Genomic DNA, 24,000 nt, shown 5'->3' on the forward strand with positions numbered 1-24,000 from the left:
AACAGTATAATATATGGCAATATTTTTAGTTTGACAATTATAATACAGCATTTCTGATATGTCACATGCCTTTTCTTTTACTATATAAAGTAAAATCTGGATTATACCTCGACTGCCATCCATTCCTATTAGATTGGTTTGGATTTCTCCCTGACCAAAATGGCTGCAATTTTCATCCCATTGTGGGACTTCGAAGGTGTATAACATGGCCTCTCAGTAATTTAATAGGATTTATATGGTTTAGGTGCACAGTCCCTTAATGTAGATTTAGCTAGCGAAGAGTTAGTTGGCCAACAACAGACAGTTGGTAGTAATGTATTGCCCATGTAGAGCCGACAGTTTGAATGGAGTCAATTTGTAGTTGAATCAAGAGTTGCCTACAGTAACTTTCCTCTCCTCTCTGTGAAAAGTTGACTTTGTAGCTAACTAGCCGTTTGTGTCTATAAACCCATGTTAGTTAAGGGAGATTGAAGTTACATACACTTATGTGCACATCTTTGTTATTTGGCACATGGGTGAAATGACCATGCCATGTAGGTTTAGGTAACATTACCTATAACAGACAAGCTAGCAGCATCCATTAATACTGTCCTCTTCTGTTTTCTTCAGAGAGCCGGAAGAAGACGAGGTTCTTGGTGAAGATGTCCCTGCAGAAGAAGAGGACCTAGGCCTGGGTGATGATGAGGTCCTTGGAGATGAGGTCCTTGGTGATGATGATACCCCTCTCGATGGTGACCCCATCGATGACGGCCCTATCAATGATGCCGAAACCCTTGCAGATGACCCTAATGATGCCCCTGCAACCGCCCCAACCCAAAATACTAAGTCTGAGCTCAAAGAAAAGATGTCCGGAGGAGGCCGCAAAGGGAACCGCTTCCACCCCTACAAAGAGAAGCAGGTCACTGGAGACAAGAAGGGCGGAGGAGGGGGTCACAGGAACCGTGTGTTCATTAGCAATATCCCCTATGACACGAAGTGGCAGGCTATTAAAGATCTGATGAGAGAGAAAGGTAATCCATCCACACACAGGGCCATGCTTCTTCTCCCTATAGAGATGAGCCCTATTCTTTCCAGCTCAACAGGAGCTTTCTCAGTCCTCTTTGTGACCAGAACATAGACCTAGCCATATCTTCTCGTAGTTCCTTCTTTTGAGGCAACATGTTATTGTATTGCAGATATTATTAAGTCAGTAGAATAGACATTTCTGGATTTTTCATTTTTTACTCCTTGGTGGACACCAATTTAGCTTGGATTGAATTGAAATGTCTGTGCTTGTTAAAGTTGTTATGTAGTTAGCTACTATTGGTTTTATGATATTGACTTACAGCTCCAAAATGTAACCTCAGACAATTAGTAGTATTGACTACTTGATTCCGTTGAACCTGTGTTAAGGTGACAAATGATTGTTTTGTATGAATGAAACCATTGTCTTTCTGTGCACTGAACTATTGGGTCTTTAGCTCTTCACAAAGACTTTTTTCAAGGTGAAAAGGACACCTTTTAAACTGTAGTGACTTCTTGCTATGTTGACAGGAACCGTGTTGACCAAACTGTTCTTCTATACTGAAGTGTGATCTGAATTCCCAGGTTGACAGTAGTTGACTGACTGTGTGTCTGTCTCAGTCGAGCCCAGGAAGGCATTGGAAGGGGTTGTGTGGTGACTATTGGTCTGGGCTCACTGTTGACCAATCATGGGGAAGCATCGTAACGGCATAACCAAGGCAACGGCCTGCCCTGGAGCGAGAGTGGTGGTTCAACAGTCGACTGGTGATTTTAAATGCCTTTTGTTCTCTTGGTATTTTTCCTTTGTATGTCTCATGAAGTTGGTGAGGTTACATACGTGGAGCTCTTTAAGGATGCTGAAGGAAAGTCAAGGGTAAGTGATGTGGACCAACTCACTGCACGAGGTTTTAAATGCCCTCCACTGCAGTATATCTTTATTTACCAAGTGTTCTGTAAGGCACTGATCCAAGGGGTTATCCATGTATGTCTATGGGATGATATGTTGGTGGCTGTTAGCTAGAGCCTGTTATAGCCTAGTTGGCTGTAGAGTGATGGAGGATGTCTTCTTGTTGATTCTGGAACACTAACTTGAATTCATCTGAAACTTAGTACACCTTTGTTTTTAAGTTGTTGTAGTCTTCTCAATTGGTGTCAAAGTTTGGCAGTTGACCATTTCTCAAATGGATTTTGATGTCTTATTGATTGACATTTTACTTTTCGGTCTTCAAATTGTTACCTTTTTATTTGGATCAATGGCACAATTATCTCTTCATGAACAAACTAATTATTTCTAAAATATTGTAGATTTTGTATAAAGTAACTTTCTTCTTTCTCCAGCGGCTCACAGTAAAATCTCACCATCGTTTATTCATCTGTAATATTATGATGCAGCCAGGAATTTGCAAACAAGGTTGTGAATGTATTCAATTCAGCCATTTAATGTAATATGTAGTTTGAGAAACGGACTGTTTAGTATATACTCCTAAACAAACGTAGACACAGAACGGACATATTTGTAAGTATATCCTGAGTTCTTTTTATTCCACTGAAGACGGTAAGGGTACCATGTCTCTACTGGGAACAAAAAAAACAAGTCTATAGCAAACCAAGTCAATGTCTTTAAAATTCACTTAACTTTTTACCTTGGATACAAGCAAAACACACCCCCACATCAAGGCCTGTTAGCTGGCCATTCAAGATGGATTATGTAATCCACTGATAGCATGATGTCAAATGTGTAATAATGATGTTAACTGTTGTCAGTCTAATCACTGTCTTTGTTCATTCCCTCTGTTATGGATCTGTGTCTCTGGAACCCCTGGTGTTATCTGTACAGGGATGTGGGTAAGGAACCAAACTTTACCTGTCTAACTTTGCAACATGGTCTCAGTACATTTCGTATGATCCTGTACGTGAATCTGACACACTCCCTTTAATATGATGTTTTACATTTCGTATGGTATGTGTTCATTTCATATGAAATGTTAGTTACAATTTTCATATGTTATGAATTGCAGTTTATATTATGTTACGTATTGCAATTTGTACAATATGTTACAAATTTGCAATGTGTATATGTTACTAATTCCAATTTGTGGCCAATGCTAGCTAGGTGGCTAACATTAGCTAGGTTAAGGGTTAGGTTAACCTCTCTGGGATATGTAGGACGCTAGCCTCCCACCTGGCCAAAATCCAGTGAAAATGCAGTGCCAAATTCAAATAAATTACTATAAAAATGAAACTTCCATGAAATCACACATTCAATATACCAAGTTAAAGCTACACTTGTTGTGAATCTAGCCAACGTGTCAGATTTCAAAAATACTTTACGGCGAAAGCAAACGATGCTATTATCTGAGGATAGCACCCCAGTAAACAAAGACAGACAAGCATTTTTCAACCATCCAGGTGCGACACAAAACACAGAAATAATGATATAATTCATGCCTTACCTTTGACGAGCTTCTTCTGTTGGCACTCCAATATGTCCCATAAACATCACAAATGGTCCTTTTGTTCTATTAATTCCGTCGATATATATCCAAAATGTCCATTTATTTGGCACGTTTGATCCGGTTCCAACTCGCTCAATATGACTACAAAAGTTACCTGTAAGCTTTGTCCAAACATTTCAAACTACTTTTGTAATACAACTTTAGGTATTTTTTAACGTATAAAATTGAAGACGGGGTGATCTGTGTTCAATACCGGAGGAAAACAAAGTGTAGCTAGCTTTCAGGTCACGCGCCTCTAACAAAGAGTACACTTCCCTCATTCTGAACAGTGTTACTACTTCATTTCTCAAAGGAATACCTCAACCAATATCTATAGACTGACATCCGGTGGAAGCGATAGGAACTGCAAGAAGGTCCCTTAGAAATCTGGATTCCCAATGAAAACCCATTGAAAAGAGTGACCTCAAAAACAAAAGAAATCTGAATGATTTGTCCTCGGGGTTCCGCTTGCCAAATAAGTTCTGTTATAGTCACATACATGATTCTAACAGTTTTAGAAACTTCTGTGTTTTCTATCCAAATCTATAATAATATGCGTATCTTAGCTTCTGAGTGTGAGTGGCAGGCAGTTTAATTTGGGCACGCTTTTCATCCAAAATTCCGAATGCTGCCCCCTATCCTAGAGAAGTTAACGGGTTAGGTTTAGCTAACATGCTAAGTAGCTAAAAAGTAGTAAGTAGTTGCTAAAGTTGTCCTTGAGATTCGAACATGCAACCTTTGGGTTGCTAGACGTTATATATCCACCCCAACCAACCACCATTTAGTTTTTTGCCTTAATTAAGTAAACTTCTGTTTCATGTAAAAAGTGTCAAGTCATACTCATTTCAGTGTCCTGGATTTACTTATATGTTAAGTCTAGTCTGAGACCAGGCGGACACGGGGTGCTTCTCAAATGACACCCTATTCCTAGGGCCCTATACAATCTGTAGGAATTATATTGCGTCACTCCGTTTTGCTTCTCCCCAAATTCCGTTTTCTCCGTTTTTGTTTGTCCAAGTTTCAGTTTATTCAGGTTTTTGCTCAATGCTTAAACCACCTCAGGAGGCCAATTTTGAGGCCTGGGGAAAACACTTCAATGTCAATTATTTTGGTATACACCGCGCCTAGCAATTGGCTTTTATTTTGCTTTGTTTTTGTAGTGTATGTGATGGAAGTGTTTGCCAAACAGATACCCACTGGATTTATGCAAATCATTATAGTAGTGAACATTTAGTGTAGAAGGTTTTTGGGTGAGCCTTTCCATCTACCAGAAGAGTTTATTAGCATTGTCGCAAACGGCTACATAAAGGGGGAGCTGCACGCACAGGTGTGGGGAATTCTTGTTGCCTCTTCAGAAAGTTGCAGGAAATAAGAATCATTGACGCATTCTGTTAATGTCTTATGATAAACTTGGGCAAATTAATACTTTTAGCCTAGTCGTTAGAGCATTGGACTAGTAACCGGAAGGTTGCAAGTTCAAACCCCTGAGCTGACAAGGTACAAATCTGTCGTTCTGCCCCTGAACAGGCTGTTAACCCACTGTTCCTAGGCTGTCATTGAAAATAATAATTTGTTCTTAACTGACTTGCCTAGTTAAATAAAGGTAAAATGAATGTTAAAAAAGTTCAATACATTTTTGAATTTTATTGTCTCGATTCTGTGGTACCGTCCTCGTGTAGGGCCCTATATTCTCCATTCAGTACACTACTTTTGACCAGAGTCACATGGGGCGGCTAATAGGGTTCTGGTCAAAAGTAGTGTACTATAACATGGGGAATCGGGTCTATTTCAGACACACCTTAATTTCATGAGGCATTGTTATGCATGTCTTCATCCACTGACTGTCTGTCCTGCAGTGTTGTGGAGTTCAAAGATGAGGAGTTTGTGAAGAAGGCCATAGAAGTCATGAACAAATATGATCTGAATGGAAGACCCCTCAATATCATGGCGGTAAGGACCTGTTCTCACTCTAGGCACCACACGGTGATGAGAGATTAAATTTAGTGGTGTGCTAAATCTGCACTTTAATCCAGCCTGCTGGAAATGTGGTTACATTAACATGGTTTGTAACTGTAATCACTGAGAACTAGGCCTAGTTAACGTCAAAGTTTAGAGTTGTATTATAGGTCAGAGGTCAAAGGATGGGGCCATAGGTGTTTAACCCCTTGTTTCCCTGCTCCAGAACCCTGATGTGGACGGCTAAAGCTCAGAGTTGAAGTAATAGGTCAAAGTTTAGGGGTTATCTGTTTCCCTCTTTCAGGATCCTGATGGTGAGCGTGCTCGGCGTGTGCTGCAGCGTACAGGGGGGATGTACCCTGGAGGGGGAGGCAGGGGGCAGGAGGGGGGACCGGGTGGTGTAGGTGTACCCCCTTCCATCGCTAACAACCCCAACGTCCCCCATGAAGTCATCAGCTCTCTACGGGTCGGACGCCTAGGGACTACTGTGTTCGTAGCCAACGTGAGGACAAGCATACACACTACTCTCTGATGTCTGTCTCACTTCTCTGTGCCTTTGTCTCTGACCATCTCCCCTCACTAGATTTATATCTGCTGTATTGAAGTACCAAGTTAACCTACCAATATTCCGGTTTACCAATTGAAGACAACTTGAGCGGTGCACTCTAAATCTCAAGTTCAACTATGTCTTCCTAGAACTTGAAGTTCCATGTTGACCATGTTAGTTTCACTGTTCTCTATGCTATTGCTAACTCGGTCTTCTCCTGTCTGTTTAGATGTGTTGTGTGGTAAGTTGTTTCTATGCTAACCCGGTCCTTCCCCTCTGCGGTCTCCTCCCAGCTGGACTTTAAGGTGGGCTGGAAGAAGCTGAAGGAGGTGTTTGGTATGGCAGGAACAGTGAAGAGGGCTGACGTGAAGGAGGATAAGGATGGGAAGAGCAGAGGGATGGGGACTGTTACCTTCGAACAGGCCCTGGAGGCTGTACAGGCTATCTGTATCCTTTATATACTACCACAGAACACACCCACCTTCCAACAGGCTGCAGATTCTATCTGCATCTTTATATATTATATACTACCACAGAACACACACACCCTCCAAGAGGCTACAGATTCTATCTGTATCTTTATATATTATATACTACCACAGAACACACCCACCTTCCAACAGGCTGCAGATTACATCTGTATCTTTATATATTATATACTACCACAGAACACACCCACCTTCCAACAGGCTGCAGATTACATCTGTATCTTTATATATTATATACTACCACAGAACACACACACCTTCCAACAGGCTGCAGATTCTATCTGTATCTTTATATATTATATACTACCACAGAACACACCCACCTTCCAACAGGCTGCAGATTACATCTGTATCTTTATATATTATATACTACCACAGAACACACACACCCTCCAAGAGGCTGCAGATTACATCTGTATCTTTATATATTATATACTACCACAGAACACACCCACCTTCCAACAGGCTGCAGATTCCATCTGTATCTTTATATATTATATACTACCACAGAACACACCCACCTTCCAACAGGCTGCAGATTACATCTGTATCTTTATATATTATATACTACCACAGAACACACACACCTTCCAACAGGCTGCAGATTACATCTGTATCTTTATATATTATATACTACCACAGAACACACCCACCTTCCAACAGGCTGCAGATTCCATCTGTATCTTTATATATTATATACTACCACAGAACACACCCACCTTCCAACAGGCTGCAGATTACATCTGTATCTTTATATATTATATACTACCACAGAACACACCCACCTTCCAACAGGCTGCAGATTACATCTGTATCTTTATATATTATATACTACCACAGAACACACCCACCTTCCAACAGGCTGCAGATTACATCTGTATCTTTATATATTATATACTACCACAGAACACACCCACCTTCCAACAGGCTGCAGATTACATCTGTATCTTTATATATTATATACTACCACAGAACACACCCACCTTCCAACAGGCTGCAGATTACATCTGTATCTTTATATATTATATACTACCACAGAACACACCCACCTTCCAACAGGCTGCAGATTACATCTGTATCTTTATATATTATATACTACCACAGAACACACACACCTTCCAACAGGCTGCAGATTACATCTGTATCTTTATATATTATATACTACCACAGAACACACCCACCTTCCAACAGGCTGCAGATTACATCTGTATCTTTATATATTATATACTACCACAGAACACACCCACCTTCCAACAGGCTGCAGATTACATCTGTATCTTTATATATTATATACTACCACAGAACACACCCACCTTCCAACAGGCTGCAGATTCTATCTGTATCTTTATATATTATATACTACCACAGAACACACCCACCTTCCAACAGGCTGCAGATTACATCTGTATCTTTATATATTATATACTACCACAGAACACACCCACCTTCCAACAGGCTGCAGATTACATCTGTATCTTTATATATTATATACTACCACAGAACACACCCACCTTCCAACAGGCTGCAGATTACATCTGTATCTTTATATATTATATACTACCACAGAACACACCCACCTTCCAACAGGCTGCAGATTACATCTGTATCTTTATATATTATATACTACCACAGAACACACCCACCTTCCAACAGGCTGCAGATTACATCTGTATCTTTATATATTATATACTACCACAGAACACACACACCCTCCAAGAGGCTACAGATTCTATCTGTATCTTTATATATTATATACTACCACAGAACACACACACCTTCCAACAGGCTGCAGATTACATCTGTATCTTTATATATTATATACTACCACAGAACACACACACCCTCCAAGAGGCTACAGATTCTATCTGTATCTTTATATATTATATACTACCACAGAACACACCCACCTTCCAACAGGCTGCAGATTACATCTGTATCTTTATATATTATATACTACCACAGAACACACCCACCTTCCAACAGGCTGCAGATTACATCTGTATCTTTATATATTATATACTACCACAGAACACACCCACCTTCCAACAGGCTGCAGATTACATCTGTATCTTTATATATTATATACTACCACAGAACACACCCACCTTCCAACAGGCTGCAGATTACATCTGTATCTTTATATATTATATACTACCACAGAACACACCCACCTTCCAACAGGCTGCAGATTCCATCTGTATCTTTATATATTATATACTACCACAGAACACACCCACCTTCCAACAGGCTGCAGATTACATCTGTATCTTTATATATTATATACTACCACAGAACACACCCACCTTCCAACAGGCTGCAGATTACATCTGTATCTTTATATATTATATACTACCACAGAACACACCCACCTTCCAACAGGCTGCAGATTACATCTGTATCTTTATATATTATATACTACCACAGAACACACACACCCTCCAAGAGGCTGCAGATTACATCTGTATCTTTATATATTCTATACTATGTTTCACTGTTAGTTTAGGAAGCATGTGACAATTTTATTTTTATTGTTGGCATTCTTAACTCTGTTCTCTAGCCATGTTCAACGGCCAAATGCTGTTTGACAGACAGATGCATGTTAAGATGGTACGTGTGCTTTGTTATTTGCATGTTTCTGATTTCTAAACACTGTACACAGTTAATGTGTGTGGAAGGTCATAGAGGTCATTGGGGTGGCAGGTAGCCTAGTGGTTTGAGCGTTGGACTTGTAACCGAAAGGTTGCAAGATCGAATCCCCAAACTGACACGGTAAAAATCTGTCATTCTGCCCCTGAACAAGGCAGTTAACCCACTGTTCCCCAGTAGGCCGTCATTGAAAATAAGAATGAGTTCTTACCTGACTTGCCTAGTTAAATAAAATAGAGGCTGTTACATGTTGGTGTGGTAATATGTTGTGTGAGAACCACCCCTTGATATGTTGTTTCTGTGTGTTTCAGGACGACAAGTCTATGCCAGCTGATGATTTCCACCCGGTGGAGAAAGCTCCTCAGTTACCACGTAAGTACACATCCTGTCCCTTTCTGACTATCTCTAGAAAACACCTACATGTTAGAATGACTTCAGCATTATCTCTATCAGAAATGGGTCGTGTTGTCAGCTAGTTGGCTCAGTGTTCTGTTCTCCAGTGAACCAAGGCATTACATAAGGGATGTTATGTTTGTGTGGTCAAACAAACTCCAACTCTCTGTGTCCTCTGTGTGTAGGGGGTCTGGGAGGGATTGGGATGGGCCTGGGACCAGGAGGACAACCTATCAATGCCAACCGGCTGAGTGGTGGAGGAGGAATGGGCAACATGGGCCCTGCAGGTCAGTACTGACCCCTAACCTCGCCATAGTACTCCAGCAAACACACTGTTAATATTTAAACCACACACACAGACTGCAGGTCAATGGAGGAGCCAGTCGGTTCATACATACGATAATTATCGGTTGTGAAGAGTAGCTGTATGTTTTAAACCCTCTGTCTGTTGTTCCTGTACCTTCTCCAAGCACTTACATCACATACTGACGCCCCCCTTTTGACCACTGACGCCCCCCTTTTGACCACTGACGCCCCCCTTTTGACCACTGACGCCCCCCTTTTGACCACTGACGCCCCCCTTTTGACCACTGACGCCCCCCTTTTGACCACTGACGCCCCCCTTTTGACCACTGACGCCCCCCTTTTGACCACTGACGCCCCCCTTTTGACCACTGACGCCCCCCTTTCGACCACTGACGCCCGCACCCCCGACCACTGAAATGGGTGGAAAGTTGTCTAGAGGTCATGTAGAATAAGCTTTAGTACAAAACAAATCCATGTGAGATGTGAAGTGTGTGATTCTGTCTGTCAGGGATGGAGGGAGGACCTGGGTATGGAGGGATGAGCAGACTAGGAGGTAAGGTCCTAGATAATAGATCTCTACTGATTCACTTTGTTACATGACTGGACAACACATGGGTTGTTGTGACTATCCATTAATATAATACTGTGTGTTTCCTGGAGGGTTCGGTGGCATGGACAGCATGGGGGGATTCGGAGCCAGAGACATGGGACGGATGGGAGGTAAGGGGACACACATCTCGGGCTGGGAATTGCCAGGGACCTTACGATGCGATATTATACCGATACTTAGGTGCCAATACTATCTTATGTAGATATCACAATTCTATATACAGTGGGGCAAAAAAGTATTTAGTCAGCCACCAATTGTGCAAGTTCTCCCACGTAAAAAGATGAGGCCTGTAATTTTCATCATAGGTACACTTCAACTATGACAGACAAAATGAGAAAAAATCCAGAAAATCACATTGTAGGATTTTTAATGAATTTATTTGCAAATTATGGTGGAAAATAAGTATTTGGTCACCTACAAACAAGCAAGATTTCTGGCTCTCACAGACCTGTAACTTCTTCTTTAAGAAGAAGTCCTCCACCTGTAACCTCTTGGTGTTAGGGGGCAGTATTTTCATTTTTGGGGAACATTTTTTCCTGTTTTAAACGGGATATTTTGTCAGGAAAAGATGCTAGAATATGCATATAATTGACAGCTTTGGATAGAAAACACTCTAACGTTTCCAAAACTGTAAAGATATTGTCTGTGAGTATAACAGAACTGATGTTGCAAGCGAAATCCTGGGAAAAATCCAATCCGGAAGTGCCCCAGGTTTTGAAAGCACTGCGTTGCAATGACTCACTATTCAGCTGTGAATGTACCATCAACGAGCTTACGCTTTCTACGTATTCCCCAAGGTGTCTACAGCATTGTGACGTAGTTTTATGATTTCTGTTGAAGAATAGCCATAGGCGGCCACATTGCGTAAGTGGTCACATGGTGGCGCCGAGAGAGATTCTCGCGTAAAATACAGAGGTAGCCATTATTCCAATCGGTCCTAGTGAAAAACGAATTGTCCCGAAGGATATATTATCGAATAGATATTAGAAAAACACCTTGAGGGTCGATTCTAAACAACGTTTGCCATGTTTCTGTCGATATTATGGAGCTAATTTGGAATATTTTCCGGCGTTGTGGTGACCGTAATTTCTTGGCAATTTCTCAGCCAAACGTGAAGAACAAACGGAGCTATTTCGCCTACAAAAATAATATTTTGGGAAAAAATGAACTTTCGCTGTCTACCTGGGAGTCTCGTGAGTGAAAACATCCGAAGTTCATCAAAGGTAAACTATTTAATTTGATTGCTTTTCTGATTTCCGTGACAAGGTTGCCTGCTGCTAGCAAGGCATAATGCTATGCTAGGCTATGATAAACTTACACATGCTTGTCTAGCGTTGGCTGTAAAGCATATTTTGAAAATCTGAGATGACAGTGTGATTAACAAAAGGCTAAGCTGTGTTCCAATATATTTCACCAACCTGCACCAGGCTGGGAAGACTGAATCTGCAGTAGTTAAGCAGCTTGGTTTGAATAAATCAACTGTCGGAGCAATTATTAGGAAATGGAAGACATACAAGACCACTGATAATCTCCCTCGATCTGGGGCTCCACGCAAGATTTCACCCCGTGGGGTCAAAATGATCACAAGAACGGTGAGCAAAAATCCCAGAACCACATGGGGGGGACCTAGTGAATGACCTGCAGAGAGCTGGGACCAAAGTAACAAAGCCTACCATCAGTAACACTACGCTGCCAGGGACTCAAATCCTGCAGTGCCAGACGTGTCCCCCTGCTTAAGCCAGTACATGTTCAGGCCCGTCTGAAGTTTGCTAAAGAGCATTTGGATGATCCAGAAGAAGATTGGGAGAATGTCATATGGTCAGATGAAACACAACTCGTTGTGTTTGGAGGACAAAGAATGCTGAGTTGCATCCAAAGAACACCATACCTACTGTGAAGCATGGGGGTGGAAACATGCTTTGGGGCTGTTTTCTGCAAAGGGACCAGGACGACTGATCCGTTTAAAGGAAAGAATGAATGGGGCCATGTATCGTGAGATTTTGAGTGAAAACCTCCTTCCATCAGCAAGGGCATTGAAGATGAAATGTGGCTGGGCAACACTGCCCGGGCAACGAAGGAGTGGCTTCGTAAGAAGCATTTCAAGGTCCTGGAGTGGCCTAGCCAGTCTCCAGATCTCAACCCCATAGAAAATCTTTGGAGGGAGTTGAAAGTCCGTGTTGCCCAGCAACAGCCCCAAAACATCACTGCTCTAGAGGAGATCTGCATGGAGGAATGGGCCAAAATACCAGCAACAGTGTGTGAAAACGTTGTTTTCTTACAGAAAACGTTTGACCTCTGTCATTGCCGACAAAGGGTATATAAAGTATTGAGAAACTTTTGTTTTTGACCAAATACTTATTTTACACCATAATTTGCAAATAAATTCATAAAAAATCCTACAATGTGATTTTCTGGATTTTTTTTCTAATTTTGTCTGTCATAGTTGAAGTGTACCTATGATGAAAATTACAGGCCTCATCTTTTTAAGTGGGAGAACTTGCACAATTGGTGTCTGACAATACTTTTTTGCCCCACTGTATGCATTGTGATTCGATACTGGGATTTGATGTTACAAAACATATTGCTCATTATCAATATAATATCATCCAAAATAATATTGCTATGTAACTATAGGACCCCCCCACCCATCACCACTAAGGACAAAATAATTGTCTCAAACTGTTTAAATGCTCCTGAAGTTTAATGTGAACTTTCCACTGAGTATATTTCTGACTGTGCCATCGTCCTCTCTCTCTCCTTCACTTCCCCCTCTCCAGACATGTCCTACCGCTCAGGGGGGATGGGTGGAGGGATGGACAGAGACTTTGGTCGCAGTGACATGTCCATGAGCAGAGGCTTCGGAGACTCCTTTGGAGGAATGGGTGAGTAGTTTACACCCTCCCTCACTTTCTCTCTCACTCTTTCTCTCACACACACCTGTCACTGTCTGTCATCATAGGTATAATCCATTCCATAGTCCTCATATATCCATCCACTAACAGCATGGTCTGTGGTGGGCATTATACTGGGCATGTAGCAGCTTGGAACTGGAACCTGCAGGTAGACTGTACCAAGAGCTGAATCACAACTCCTGTATGGATAACACCACACTGGTCAAGTTAGCATTCAGCCCTGTGGCTCCAACATGTTACTGACAGATGTTTGTGTGCTGTAACTTGTTTGTGTTGTGATGTGCTGATAGGTTGTGCTAACGTGTGTGTGTGTGATGCCGTGCGTTCTCTTCATCAGGAGGAGGTTACGGAGGAGACATGAGCAGTTTTGGCATGGGGCCCATTGGGGGAGGATTAGGTACACCGAACATTACATTAACATCTCTCACTGTCTGTTAGCACACCCATTTCATACTGCCAATGTTTCACTGTGCTTGACCTTGATTTGATGTGTGGGAGTGCTGGGCTGGAACTAAAGCCTGCACAACCCCTGAATACCATTACGGTAGGGATTCTGATCTGCGGTGCTCACTCATATTCCCTGTGTCCTCTACAAGGTGGCTTGGGCAGCCGGTCCATGGAGCGGATGGGCTCTGGCTATGACCGTATGGGGGGGGGCATGGCCATGAGCCGAGGGTTCGGGGGCTACGGAGGAGGAGCCATGTCTGACAGAGCCAAGGGAGGATGTCAGATCTTTGTCAGAAATGTATGTTTTCTAAATAAATACTGTATAAATGTGCATTATGACGTGATGTGCATACACCCCTTTTTAAGCACATTAAAGCACCTAACACATGTTTAATAAGGCTGATCAAATCCACTATATGTACTGCTGGGTATTTACATCAAGGACACAAATTAAGTAGCGTGAATTGGAAGCACTTGTAGACAGAGTAGGCGTCATCTAGCTCTGTGAAAATGCCCCCTAAAGTAGTTAGAATTGTATGCCCCTGTGTTCTAATGTCCTGTGTTGTGTTGTAGCTGTCCTATGACCTGACCTGGCAGAAACTGAAGGAGAAGTTCAGTGTCTGTGGTAAGCCTCTTCAATCAGTCTACTGTACTCAGTAACCTGCAGATGGATTGAATGTAGCTTTGATCTGCAGTAATGAAATGGCTTTAGCAGTGTCAGTGCTTAAACACTGTCTACTGCTCTTTCTTCTCTCTCATCCCCCTTTCTTACTCCCTCTCCAGGCCAGGTGATGTTTGCAGAGATTAAGATGGAGGGAGGAAAGTCTAAGGGCTGTGGTACGGTCAGGTTTGACTCCCCAGAGAGCGCTAACCAGGCCTGCAGGATGATGAACGGAACCAAGATCAGCGGTCGCGAGGTTGACGTCCGCATCGACCGCAACGCCTAGAGTCACACACATACACATGGTTACGACAACTGCGCGTTCCATCTCCAACTGCTTTTGTTTTGTTTTAAAAACACATTTTCCACGTATCCGCGTTTCCATGACTATTGGATGTGTATGAGGTCTGTTTTTCTTTTAATCTTCCCTAGTTTTTTTTCTGGTAAGCCCTTTTCTTTTTGTGGGTCATACGTTTATTTGAATGAATAAACATTTTAATTTTTCAACTTTGTTGTAAATGTTACTGTGGGATCAAAGGCTACTGGCTAGTTCATAGAAGGCCTGTGTGGGTGTGTTTAATTGAATACAAAGGTTAATTCGAGGTAAAACCCCATAAATAAAATGTCCTCTGGAGCCCAAATATCACCAACTAAAGACCTTTTCTACACCGGAGGGAACCAGATCACAATGCTGTAGGAGAATCATGTAGTGAAGTTCACTGATATGACTCACGTTGACAAAATGTGTGAAACTAGTGTCCATAAATGTTTAGTTTGCTCGTATCATAGTATTGTATTGTAATGTAATAGGATCTTTGGTTAGTATACACTGGGAGTCTTAAACCAGCTCTGCTAGCTGGAACTGGGCACCAACTGAAATGGTGTTCATCACAAGTGGACAACTGAATGGATACTTTGCCTTCATCTTAAACCGTTTCAGGTGCCGTCTCTGTCCTGACAGTCAAGACCAGTGGAAACTTTTGGGTTTCTTCTCTTTACGAGCGTGTCCTCACTCCTTACTGTTGAGCAACACAGGCTGCTTGTAAACGCTTATCTGTTCTGCCTGGACAATAGCCCCTTCCCTCCCTCATTCACCTTCCTCGTTCACCAGCATTGAGTAATGACAGGTTATCCATTATATTGACCAGACTAGTGACTGCTTTAACAATGAAATATGTCTTTAAAAATGGAATGCAGTTGGGAGGAGGCAAGCTCAGGTGGGAACATTCTAGCCATTGAGAGGGCAGAAACACTTGTGAACAGGCACAACTCTTATATAAAGTTGCTGGGAAGTCATGTGTCCTTATATCAGTACACTCATAACCTAAGCATTGTGAAATTTCTATTTGATCAAATTAACCTCATGTAGCAAGAAGACCATTCCATTTTTCTGTTGACCAAATATCACAAACCTCCAGACAGAAACTTGGCTTGTGTGAAAAAACCTGCTGGTGACAGATTTTTGGCCCAGTTATCCCTCTCGCTTTGCCTCTTCCTCTCTGGTAATGACCAGATAAGGTCAGAGGAGTCCAATAGAATATTACAAAGCAGCTTTATCTCCCTGAGTTAGAGGTCAAGAGGTGAAAGGCAGTGTTGCTGGGTCATTCTCACAGGTAGTATGGAGTCTGCGTGGGGCTGCATCTCAAATCACACCCTGCACCCGTCAAACTCAACTCTGGACATTGAAGCCAGTTCCACTGCATTTGATCTAAACAGGAAATGATTTCGGCATGGCTGTAGTTAATCATCAGGTAGAACAGAAAAGCAGCAGGCTCCAGACCTCATAGGGTCAGAGTTGAGTACCCCTACCCTACATTTATTTACACTTCTGTTGGCCAGAGACCTACGTTGGGGAAAGGTGTCATTTGAGATGTAGCTTTAATCTTGTATCCTGGTCTTGGCACCCAGTCCTGGGCCTGTATTCATAAAGTGTGTCAGTAGGAGTGTTGTTTAGATCAGCGGTATTCAAACTTTTTCAGTGGGGACCACATTTTTTTCACCATTTCTCGCAACTCCACCAATACATCAGCAAATAACCTTCCGTTCATTGTATTTTCATCTCTTATCGAAAAAAAACCCCAATAAATAAATTTACTCAATACAATTTTATTTTTCTCAAAAATGTTTGTATAGTGTCCCATACAATAATTTGTACTGTTATTTTTTTGTAAAAAAAAAAAAGTATTTGAATTTGGTGATCCAACACTCCTAATCTGTCCACAAACCCAACTGCTAGTGGGGTTGTGACCCGACTTCGAATTCCACTGATTTAGATCATAATGAATAAGAGGACCTGGACAGGGTGGACCTGATCCTATATCAGTACTCTGTGAATCTGTGCCCTGTATCTGGGTTCTGTATAAATGGTCTGAGTGTCAAAGAGGTTGGTTCTGGGTGGTCTGGTTCTGGGGAGGGCTGCAGTGTGGACTCCATCGCTGCCACTCAGCCACTACACAGTCTGATGAGTGCGGCCTGCAGCAGCGCTGTGTGTGTGCTACCGTGTGTGTTGTTGTACATCTCTGTGTGTTTATCAGTGTATCAGTCGCCGCACAGTCTGACAGGGTTGTTCCCTATGATGCCCAGTTCGTAGAGGATGGCCAGAGTGGCAAAAACAGCATAGCAGAACAGAGAGACGATCCCCAGCTTCCAGTCCAGCTTCCAGCCGTTTATATGGACCGCCACGAAGAGAAAGACGATGGAGAGGAGGAGGGTGGCGGAGATGAAAACCAGACCGGTGCTGTTGACCTCCACAGGGTTGACCGTGTCCACAAACACTGTCTTAATGAACCAGGGAAGACCCAGACACAGCATGTCAAAAACATTAGAACCCACGATGTTGGACATGGCCATATCGGCTTTACCTGGAACAGAGCAGGAGAGAGGGGTGGAGAGGAGGAGAGGGGGGAGGAGGAGCGAGAGGGGAGAGAGAGGAGGAGAGAGGGGAGGAGAGAGGAGGAGCGAGGGGAGGTGCGGGGGGAAGAGAGAGAGGGGAGGAGATGGAGCGAGGGGCGAAGAGAGAGGAGGAGAGAGATGACATATTACACTATGTTGTACATGTCTGTTTTACCTTCACTACATGACCAAAAGTATGTGGACACCTGCTTGTCAGGCATTAATATGGAGTTGGTCCCCCCTTTGCTGCTACAACAGCCTCCACTCTTCTGGGAAGGCTTTCCACTAGATGTTGGAACATTGCTGCAGGGACTTGCTTCCATTCAACAACAAGCATTTATGAGGTTGGACACTGATGTTGAGCAATTAGGCTTGGCTCGCAGTCAGCATTCCAATTCATCCCAAAGGTGTTCTATTGGGTTGAGGTCAGGGCTCTGTGCAGGCCAGTCAGGTTCTTCCACACTGATCTTGACCAACCATTTCTGTATGGACCTCTCTTTGTGCATGGGCCATTGTCACGATGAAACAGGAAAGTGCCTTCCACAACCTGTTGCCACAAAGTTGGAAGCACAGAATCGTCTAGAATGTCATTGTATGCTGTAGCGTTACGATTTCTTTTCACTGGAACTAAGGGGCCCGAACCATGAAAAACAGCCCAGACCATTATTCTTCCTCCACCAAACTTTACAGTTGACACTTTGCATTCTGGCAGGTAGCGTTCTCCTGGCATCCGCCAAACCCAGATTTGTCCGTCGGACTGCTATCTGATGAAGCGTAATTCATCACTCCAGAGAACTCGTTTCCACTGCTCCAGAGTCCAATTGTGACGAGCTTTACACCACTCCAGCCGACGCTTGGCATTACGCATGGTGATCTTAGGCTTGTGTGCAGCTGCTCGGCCATGGAAACCCATTTCATGAAGCTCCCGACGAACAGTTATTGTGCTGACGTTGCTTCCAGAGGCAGTTTGGAACTAGGTAGTGAGTGTTGTAACCGAGGACAGACAATTTTTACTAGGTGCTTCAGCACTCGGCGGTCCAGTTCTGTGAGCTCATGTGGCCCACCACATCGTGGCTGAGCCGTTGTTGCTCATAGACATTCCACTTCACAATAATAGCACTTACAGTTGACCAGGGCAGCTCTAACAGGGCAGAAATTTGACTAACTGACTTGTTGGAAAGGTGGCATCCTATGACGGTGCCATGTTGAAAGTCATTGAGCTCTTTAATAGGGGCCATTTACTGCCAATGTTTGTCTATGGAGATTACATGGCGGTGTGCTCGATTTTATACACCTGTCAGCAACGGGGTGTCCACATACTTTTGTGTATATAGTGTAAGAGAGAGATTGGACTTAAGTATGACTTGAACGATTATGATAAGGGGGACATCTAGTGGAATAATTAGCAGCTATGGGCTCCATTTCACCCTGAAGTAATATGTCTCTATGTATCTACTGACCTAGAAAAGAGATGTATCTCAGGGGGACTAAAGGTCAGAAAGGATCAGAAATGAAGCTACAGTAGTAATTACCTTCTCTGGCAACCATGACACTAGCCACTGTGTCTGGTATACTGGTCCCTGCAGCTAACAGAGTCAGGCCCATCACTGTGTCTGGGATACCCAGAGTCTCTCCTGTTACACACAACACAGAAAACATACAGTCAGATACACAGGACATAAAGTCAGGCCCATCACTGTGTCTGGGATACCCAGAGTCTCTCCTGATACACACAACACAGAGAACACACAGTCAGATACACAGGACATAAAGTCAGGCCCATCACTGTCTGGGATACCCAGAGTCTCACCTGTTACATCTCAGACATACCACAGGGTCAGATAGAACACAACACAGGGTCAGATACAAAACAACACTGGGTCAGATAGAACACAACACTGGGTCAGATAGAACACAACACTGGGTCAGATAAAACACAACACAGGGTCAGATAGAACACAACACAGGGTCAGATAGAACACAACACAGGGTCAGATAGAACACAACACAGGGTCAGATAGAACACAACACAGGATACAGGTAGATAAAACACACAGGATACAGGTATATAAAACACAGGATACAGGTATATAAAACACACAGGATACAGGTAGATAAAACACACAGGATACAGGTATATAAAACACACAGGATGCAGGTAGAGATAACACACAGGATGCAGGTAGATAAAACACACAGGATACAGGTATATAAAACACACAGGATGCAGGTAGATAAAACACACAGGATGCAGGTAGATAAAACACACAGGAAACAGGTAGATAAAACACACAGGATACAGGTATATAAAACACACAGGATGCAGGTAGAGATAACACACAGGATGCAGGTAGATAAAACACACAGGATACAGGTATATAAAACACACAGGATGCAGGTAGAGATAACACACAGGATGCAGGTAGATAAAACACACAGGATACAGGTAGATAAAACACACAGGATGCAGGTAGAGATAACACACAGGATGCAGGTAGATAAAACACACAGGATACAGGTATATAAAACACACAGGATGCAGGTAGAGATAACACACAGGATACAGGTAGATAAAACACACAGGATACAGGTATATAAAACACACAGGATGCAGGTAGAGATAACACACAGGATGCAGGTAGATAAAACACACAGGATACAGGTATATAAAACACACAGGATGCAGGTAGAGATAACACACAGGATGCAGGTAGATAAAACACACAGGATACAGGTATATAAAACACACAGGATGCAGGTAGAGATAACACACAGGATACAGGTAGATAAAACACACAGGATACAGGTATATAAAACACACAGGATGCAGGTAGAGATAACACACAGGATGCAGGTAGATAAAACACACAGGATACAGGTATATAAAACACACAGGATGCAGGTAGAGATAACACACAGGATACAGGTAGATAAAACACACAGGATACAGGTATATAAAACACACAGGATACAGGTAGATAACACACAGGATGCAGGTAGAGATAACACACAAGATACAGGTATATAAAACACACAGGATACAGGTAGATAAAACACACAGGATACAGGTAGATAAAACACACAGGATACAGGTAGATAAAACACACAGGATACAGGTAGATAAAACACACAGGATACAGGTATATAAAACACACAGGATACAGGTAGATAAAACACACAGGATACAGGTAGATAAACACACAGGATACAGGTATATAAAACACACAGGATACAGGTAGATAAACACACAGGATACAGGTATATAAAACACACAGGATACAGGTAGATATAACACACAGGATGCAGGTAGAGATAACACACAGGATACAGGTAGATAAAACACACAGGATGCAGGTAGAGATAACACACAGGATACAGGTAGATAAACACACAGGATACAGGTATATAAAACACACAGGATACAGGTAGATATAACACACAGGATACAGGTAGATAAAACACACAGGATACAGGTAGATAAAACACACAGGATACAGGTAGATAAAACACAGGAAACACAATAAGAAAGGCTTCAGGTAGACACAGTGCAAAATGGTTTAGAAACACTACTTTAAAGGAGTCCTCCCTTCCCCATTTTATTTAACCTTTATTTAACTAGGCAAGTCAGTCAAGAACAAATTCTTATTTACAATGATAGCCTACCCCAGCCAAACAGTAACCCAGACAACGCTGGGCCAATGGTGCACCACCCTATGGGACTCCCAATCACGGCCAGTTGTGATACAGCTTGGAATCAAACCAGGGTCTGTAGTGACGCCTCTAGCACTGAGATGCAGTGCCTTAGACCGCTGCCCCACTCGGGAGCCCATCACTCGCTCATCCCTCCATCCCTCTCTTCTTCTTCTTTCCCCCATCTCCCTCTTTCTCTTCTCTCTCTCTCTCCCTCTCTCTCTCTCTCTCTCTCTCTCTCTCTCTCTCTCTCTCTCTCTCTCTCTCTCTCATGTGAGCTGTTCTGAAGGTTAAAACATAATAATCCCATTATACTCTCATGTCTACTAACGTCACATGACAACATCAGTCCTCAACACTGATGTAAGGTCAGTTCTTTGTTTTTTCTCTGTAATGGTAAAGCTTGGGGATAGCTGATCCTAGATCTGTGCCTAGAGGCTACTCCCACCCGAAGCTCACATGACGTCTCCTGGCAGCCATGCAGTGTGTGAGGTGAAGCAGGCGGTAATCTGACTGCTGTGTGTCTGTGTGTGTGTGTGTGCACGTGTTCTGGATGTGTGCATATTGTGTGTGTACGTGCATCTGTCCATGCCTGCGTCTGTGTTTAATGTGTTTAAGTGTGTCTGCGTCTGTGTTTAATGTGTTTAAGTGTGTCTGCGTCTGTGTTTAATGTGTTTAAGTGTGCCTGCGTCTGTGTTTAATGTGTTTAAGTGTGTCTGCGTCTGTGTTTAATGTGTTTAAGTGTGTCTGCGTCTGTGTTTAATGTGTTTAAGTGTGTCTGCGTCTGTGTTTAATGTGTTTAATGTGTTTAAGTGTGTCTGCGTCTGTGTTTAATGTGTTTAAGTGTGTTTAAGTGTGTCTGCTTCTGTGTTTAATGTGTTTAATGTGTTTAAGTGTGTCTGCGTCTGTGTTTAATGTGTTTAAGTGTGTTTAAGTGTGTCTGCGTCTGTGTTTAATGTGTTTAATGTGTTTAATGTGTTTAAGTGTGTTTAAGTGTGTCTGCGTCTGTGTTTAATGTGTTTAAGTGTGCCTGCGTCTGTGTTTAATGTGTTTAAGTGTGTCTGCGTCTGTGTTTAATGTGTTTAATGTGTTTAAGTGTGTCTGCGTCTGTGTTTAATGTGTTTAAGTGTGTCTGCGTCTGTGTTTAATGTGTTTAAGTGTGTCTGCGTCTGTGTTTAATGTGTTTAATGTGTTTAAGTGTGTCTGCGTCTGTGTTTAATGTGTTTAAGTGTGTCTGCGTCTGTGTTTAATGTGTTTAATGTGTTTAAGTGTGTCTGCGTCTGTGTTTAATGTGTTTAAGTGTGTCTGCGTCTGTGTTTAATGTGTTTAAGTGTGTCTGCGTCTGTGTTTAATGTGTTTAATGTGTTTAAGTGTGTCTGCGTCTGTGTTTAATGTGTTTAAGTGTGTCTGCGTCTGTGTTTAATGTGTTTAAGTGTGTCTGCGTCTGTGTTTAATGTGTTTAAGTGTGCCTGCGTCTGTGTTTAATGTGTTTAAGTGTGTCTGCGTCTGTGTTTAATGTGTTTAAGTGTGTCTGTGTTTAATGTGTTTAATGTGTTTAAGTGTACCTGCGTCTGTGTTTAATGTGTTTAAGTGTGTCTGCGTCTGTGTTTAATGTGTTTAAGTGTGTCTGTGTTTAATGTGTTTAATGTGTTTAAGTGTACCTGCGTCTGTGTTTAATGTGTTTAATGTGTTTAAGTGTGTCTGCGTCTGTGTTTAATGTGTTTAAGTGTGTCTGCGTCTGTGTTTAATGTGTTTAAGTGTGTCTGCGTCTGTGTTTAATGTGTTTAAGTGTACCTGCGTCTGTGTTTAATGTGTTTAAGTGTGTCTGCGTCTGTGTTTAATGTGTTTAAGTGTGTCTGCTTCTGTGTTTAATGTGTTTAAGTGTGTCTGCGTCTGTGTTTAATGTGTTTAAGTGTACCTGCGTCTGTGTTTAATGTGTTTAAGTGTGTCTGCGTCTGTGTTTAATGTGTTTAAGTGTGTCTGCGTCTGTGTTTAATGTGTTTAATGTGTTTAATGTGTTTAATGTGTTTAATGTGTTTAATGTGTTTAATGTGTTTAATGTGTTTAATGTGTTTAATGTGTTTAAGTGTGTCTGTGTTTAATGTGTTTAATGTGTTTAAGTGTGTCTGCGTCTGTGTTTAATGTGTTTAAGTGTACCTGCGTCTGTGTTTAATGTGTTTAAGTGTACCTGCGTCTGTGTTTAATGTGTTTAATGTGTTTAAGTGTGTCTGCGTCTGTGTTTAATGTGTTTAAGTGTGTCTGCGTCTGTGTTTAATGTGTTTAAGTGTACCTGCGTCTGTGTTTAATGTGTTTAAGTGTGTCTGCGTCTGTGTTTAATGTGTTTAAGTGTGTCTGCGTCTGTGTTTAATGTGTTTAAGTGTGTCTGCGTCTGTGTTTAATGTGTTTAAGTGTGTCTGCGTCTGTGTTTAATGTGTTTAAGTGTGTCTGCGTCTGTGTTTAATGTGTTTAAGTGTGTCTGCGTCTGTGTTTAATGTGTTTAAGTGTGTCTGCGTCTGTGTTTAATGTGTTTAAGTGTGTCTGCGTCTGTGTTTAATGTGTTTAAGTGTGTCTGCGTCTGTGTTTAATGTGTTTAAGTGTGTCTGCGTCTGTGTTTAATGTGTTTAAGTGTGCCTGCGTCTGTGTTTAATGTGTTTAAGTGTGTCTGCGTCTGTGTTTAATGTGTTTAAGTGTGTCTGCGTCTGTGTTTAATGTGTTTAAGTGTGTCTGCGTCTGTGTTTAATGTGTTTAAGTGTGCCTGCGTCTGTGTTTAATGTGTTTAAGTGTGTCTGCGTCTGTGTTTAATGTGTTTAATGTGTTTAAGTGTACCTGCGTCTGTGTTTAATGTGTTTAAGTGTGTCTGCGTCTGTGTTTAATGTGTTTAAGTGTGTCTGCGTCTGTGTTTAATGTGTTTAATGTGTTTAAGTGTACCTGCGTCTGTGTTTAATGTGTTTAAGT

The 24,000-nt window shown here is 42.2% G+C and overlaps 2 protein-coding genes across 6 annotated transcripts in view; one reads left to right on the forward strand and one right to left on the reverse strand.

Moving 5' to 3' along the window:
• LOC110515541 (myelin expression factor 2) overlaps positions 1-14,970 on the forward strand; it is a 15,857-nt gene extending 887 nt beyond the window's left edge. The window contains exons 2-17 of one of the 2 annotated variants that reach the window (XM_090222718.1): positions 610-1,010; positions 1,824-1,876; positions 2,840-2,847; positions 5,354-5,447; positions 5,758-5,955; positions 6,294-6,447; positions 9,046-9,095; positions 9,446-9,506; positions 9,713-9,814; positions 10,342-10,386; positions 10,494-10,553; positions 13,221-13,325; positions 13,693-13,752; positions 13,952-14,100; positions 14,376-14,427; positions 14,586-14,970. In XM_090222718.1, the coding sequence (XP_090078844.1) occupies positions 610-1,010; positions 1,824-1,876; positions 2,840-2,847; positions 5,354-5,447; positions 5,758-5,955; positions 6,294-6,447; positions 9,046-9,095; positions 9,446-9,506; positions 9,713-9,814; positions 10,342-10,386; positions 10,494-10,553; positions 13,221-13,325; positions 13,693-13,752; positions 13,952-14,100; positions 14,376-14,427; positions 14,586-14,749 (1,756 nt within the window). In that variant the 3' untranslated portion in view covers positions 14,750-14,970. Of the gene's footprint in view, positions 1-609; positions 1,011-1,823; positions 2,848-5,353; positions 5,448-5,757; positions 5,956-6,293; positions 6,448-9,045; positions 9,096-9,445; positions 9,507-9,712; positions 9,815-10,341; positions 10,387-10,493; positions 10,554-13,220; positions 13,326-13,692; positions 13,753-13,951; positions 14,101-14,375; positions 14,428-14,585 lie in introns of those variants that run through there. The other variant, XM_090222716.1, reaches the window with a different exon arrangement.
• Positions 14,971-16,553: 1,583 nt separating this feature from the next.
• The window catches only part of LOC110511230 (sodium/potassium/calcium exchanger 5), a 123,736-nt gene continuing 116,289 nt past the window's right edge, over positions 16,554-24,000 (reverse strand). For all 4 annotated transcript variants that reach the window (XM_090222713.1, XM_090222714.1, XM_090222711.1 and 1 more), the window contains 2 exons: positions 18,888-18,989; positions 16,554-17,324 (listed from right to left, as the gene is read on the reverse strand). In XM_090222713.1, the coding sequence (XP_090078839.1) occupies positions 17,002-17,324; positions 18,888-18,989 (425 nt within the window). In that variant the 3' untranslated portion in view covers positions 16,554-17,001. The remainder of the gene's footprint in view (positions 17,325-18,887; positions 18,990-24,000) is intronic.

This window comes from Oncorhynchus mykiss, chromosome 26 (assembly GCF_057628025.1).
Source record: "Oncorhynchus mykiss isolate SJ-2025 chromosome 26, ASM5762802v1, whole genome shotgun sequence".
Classification (NCBI taxonomy): domain Eukaryota; kingdom Metazoa; phylum Chordata; class Actinopteri; order Salmoniformes; family Salmonidae; genus Oncorhynchus; species Oncorhynchus mykiss.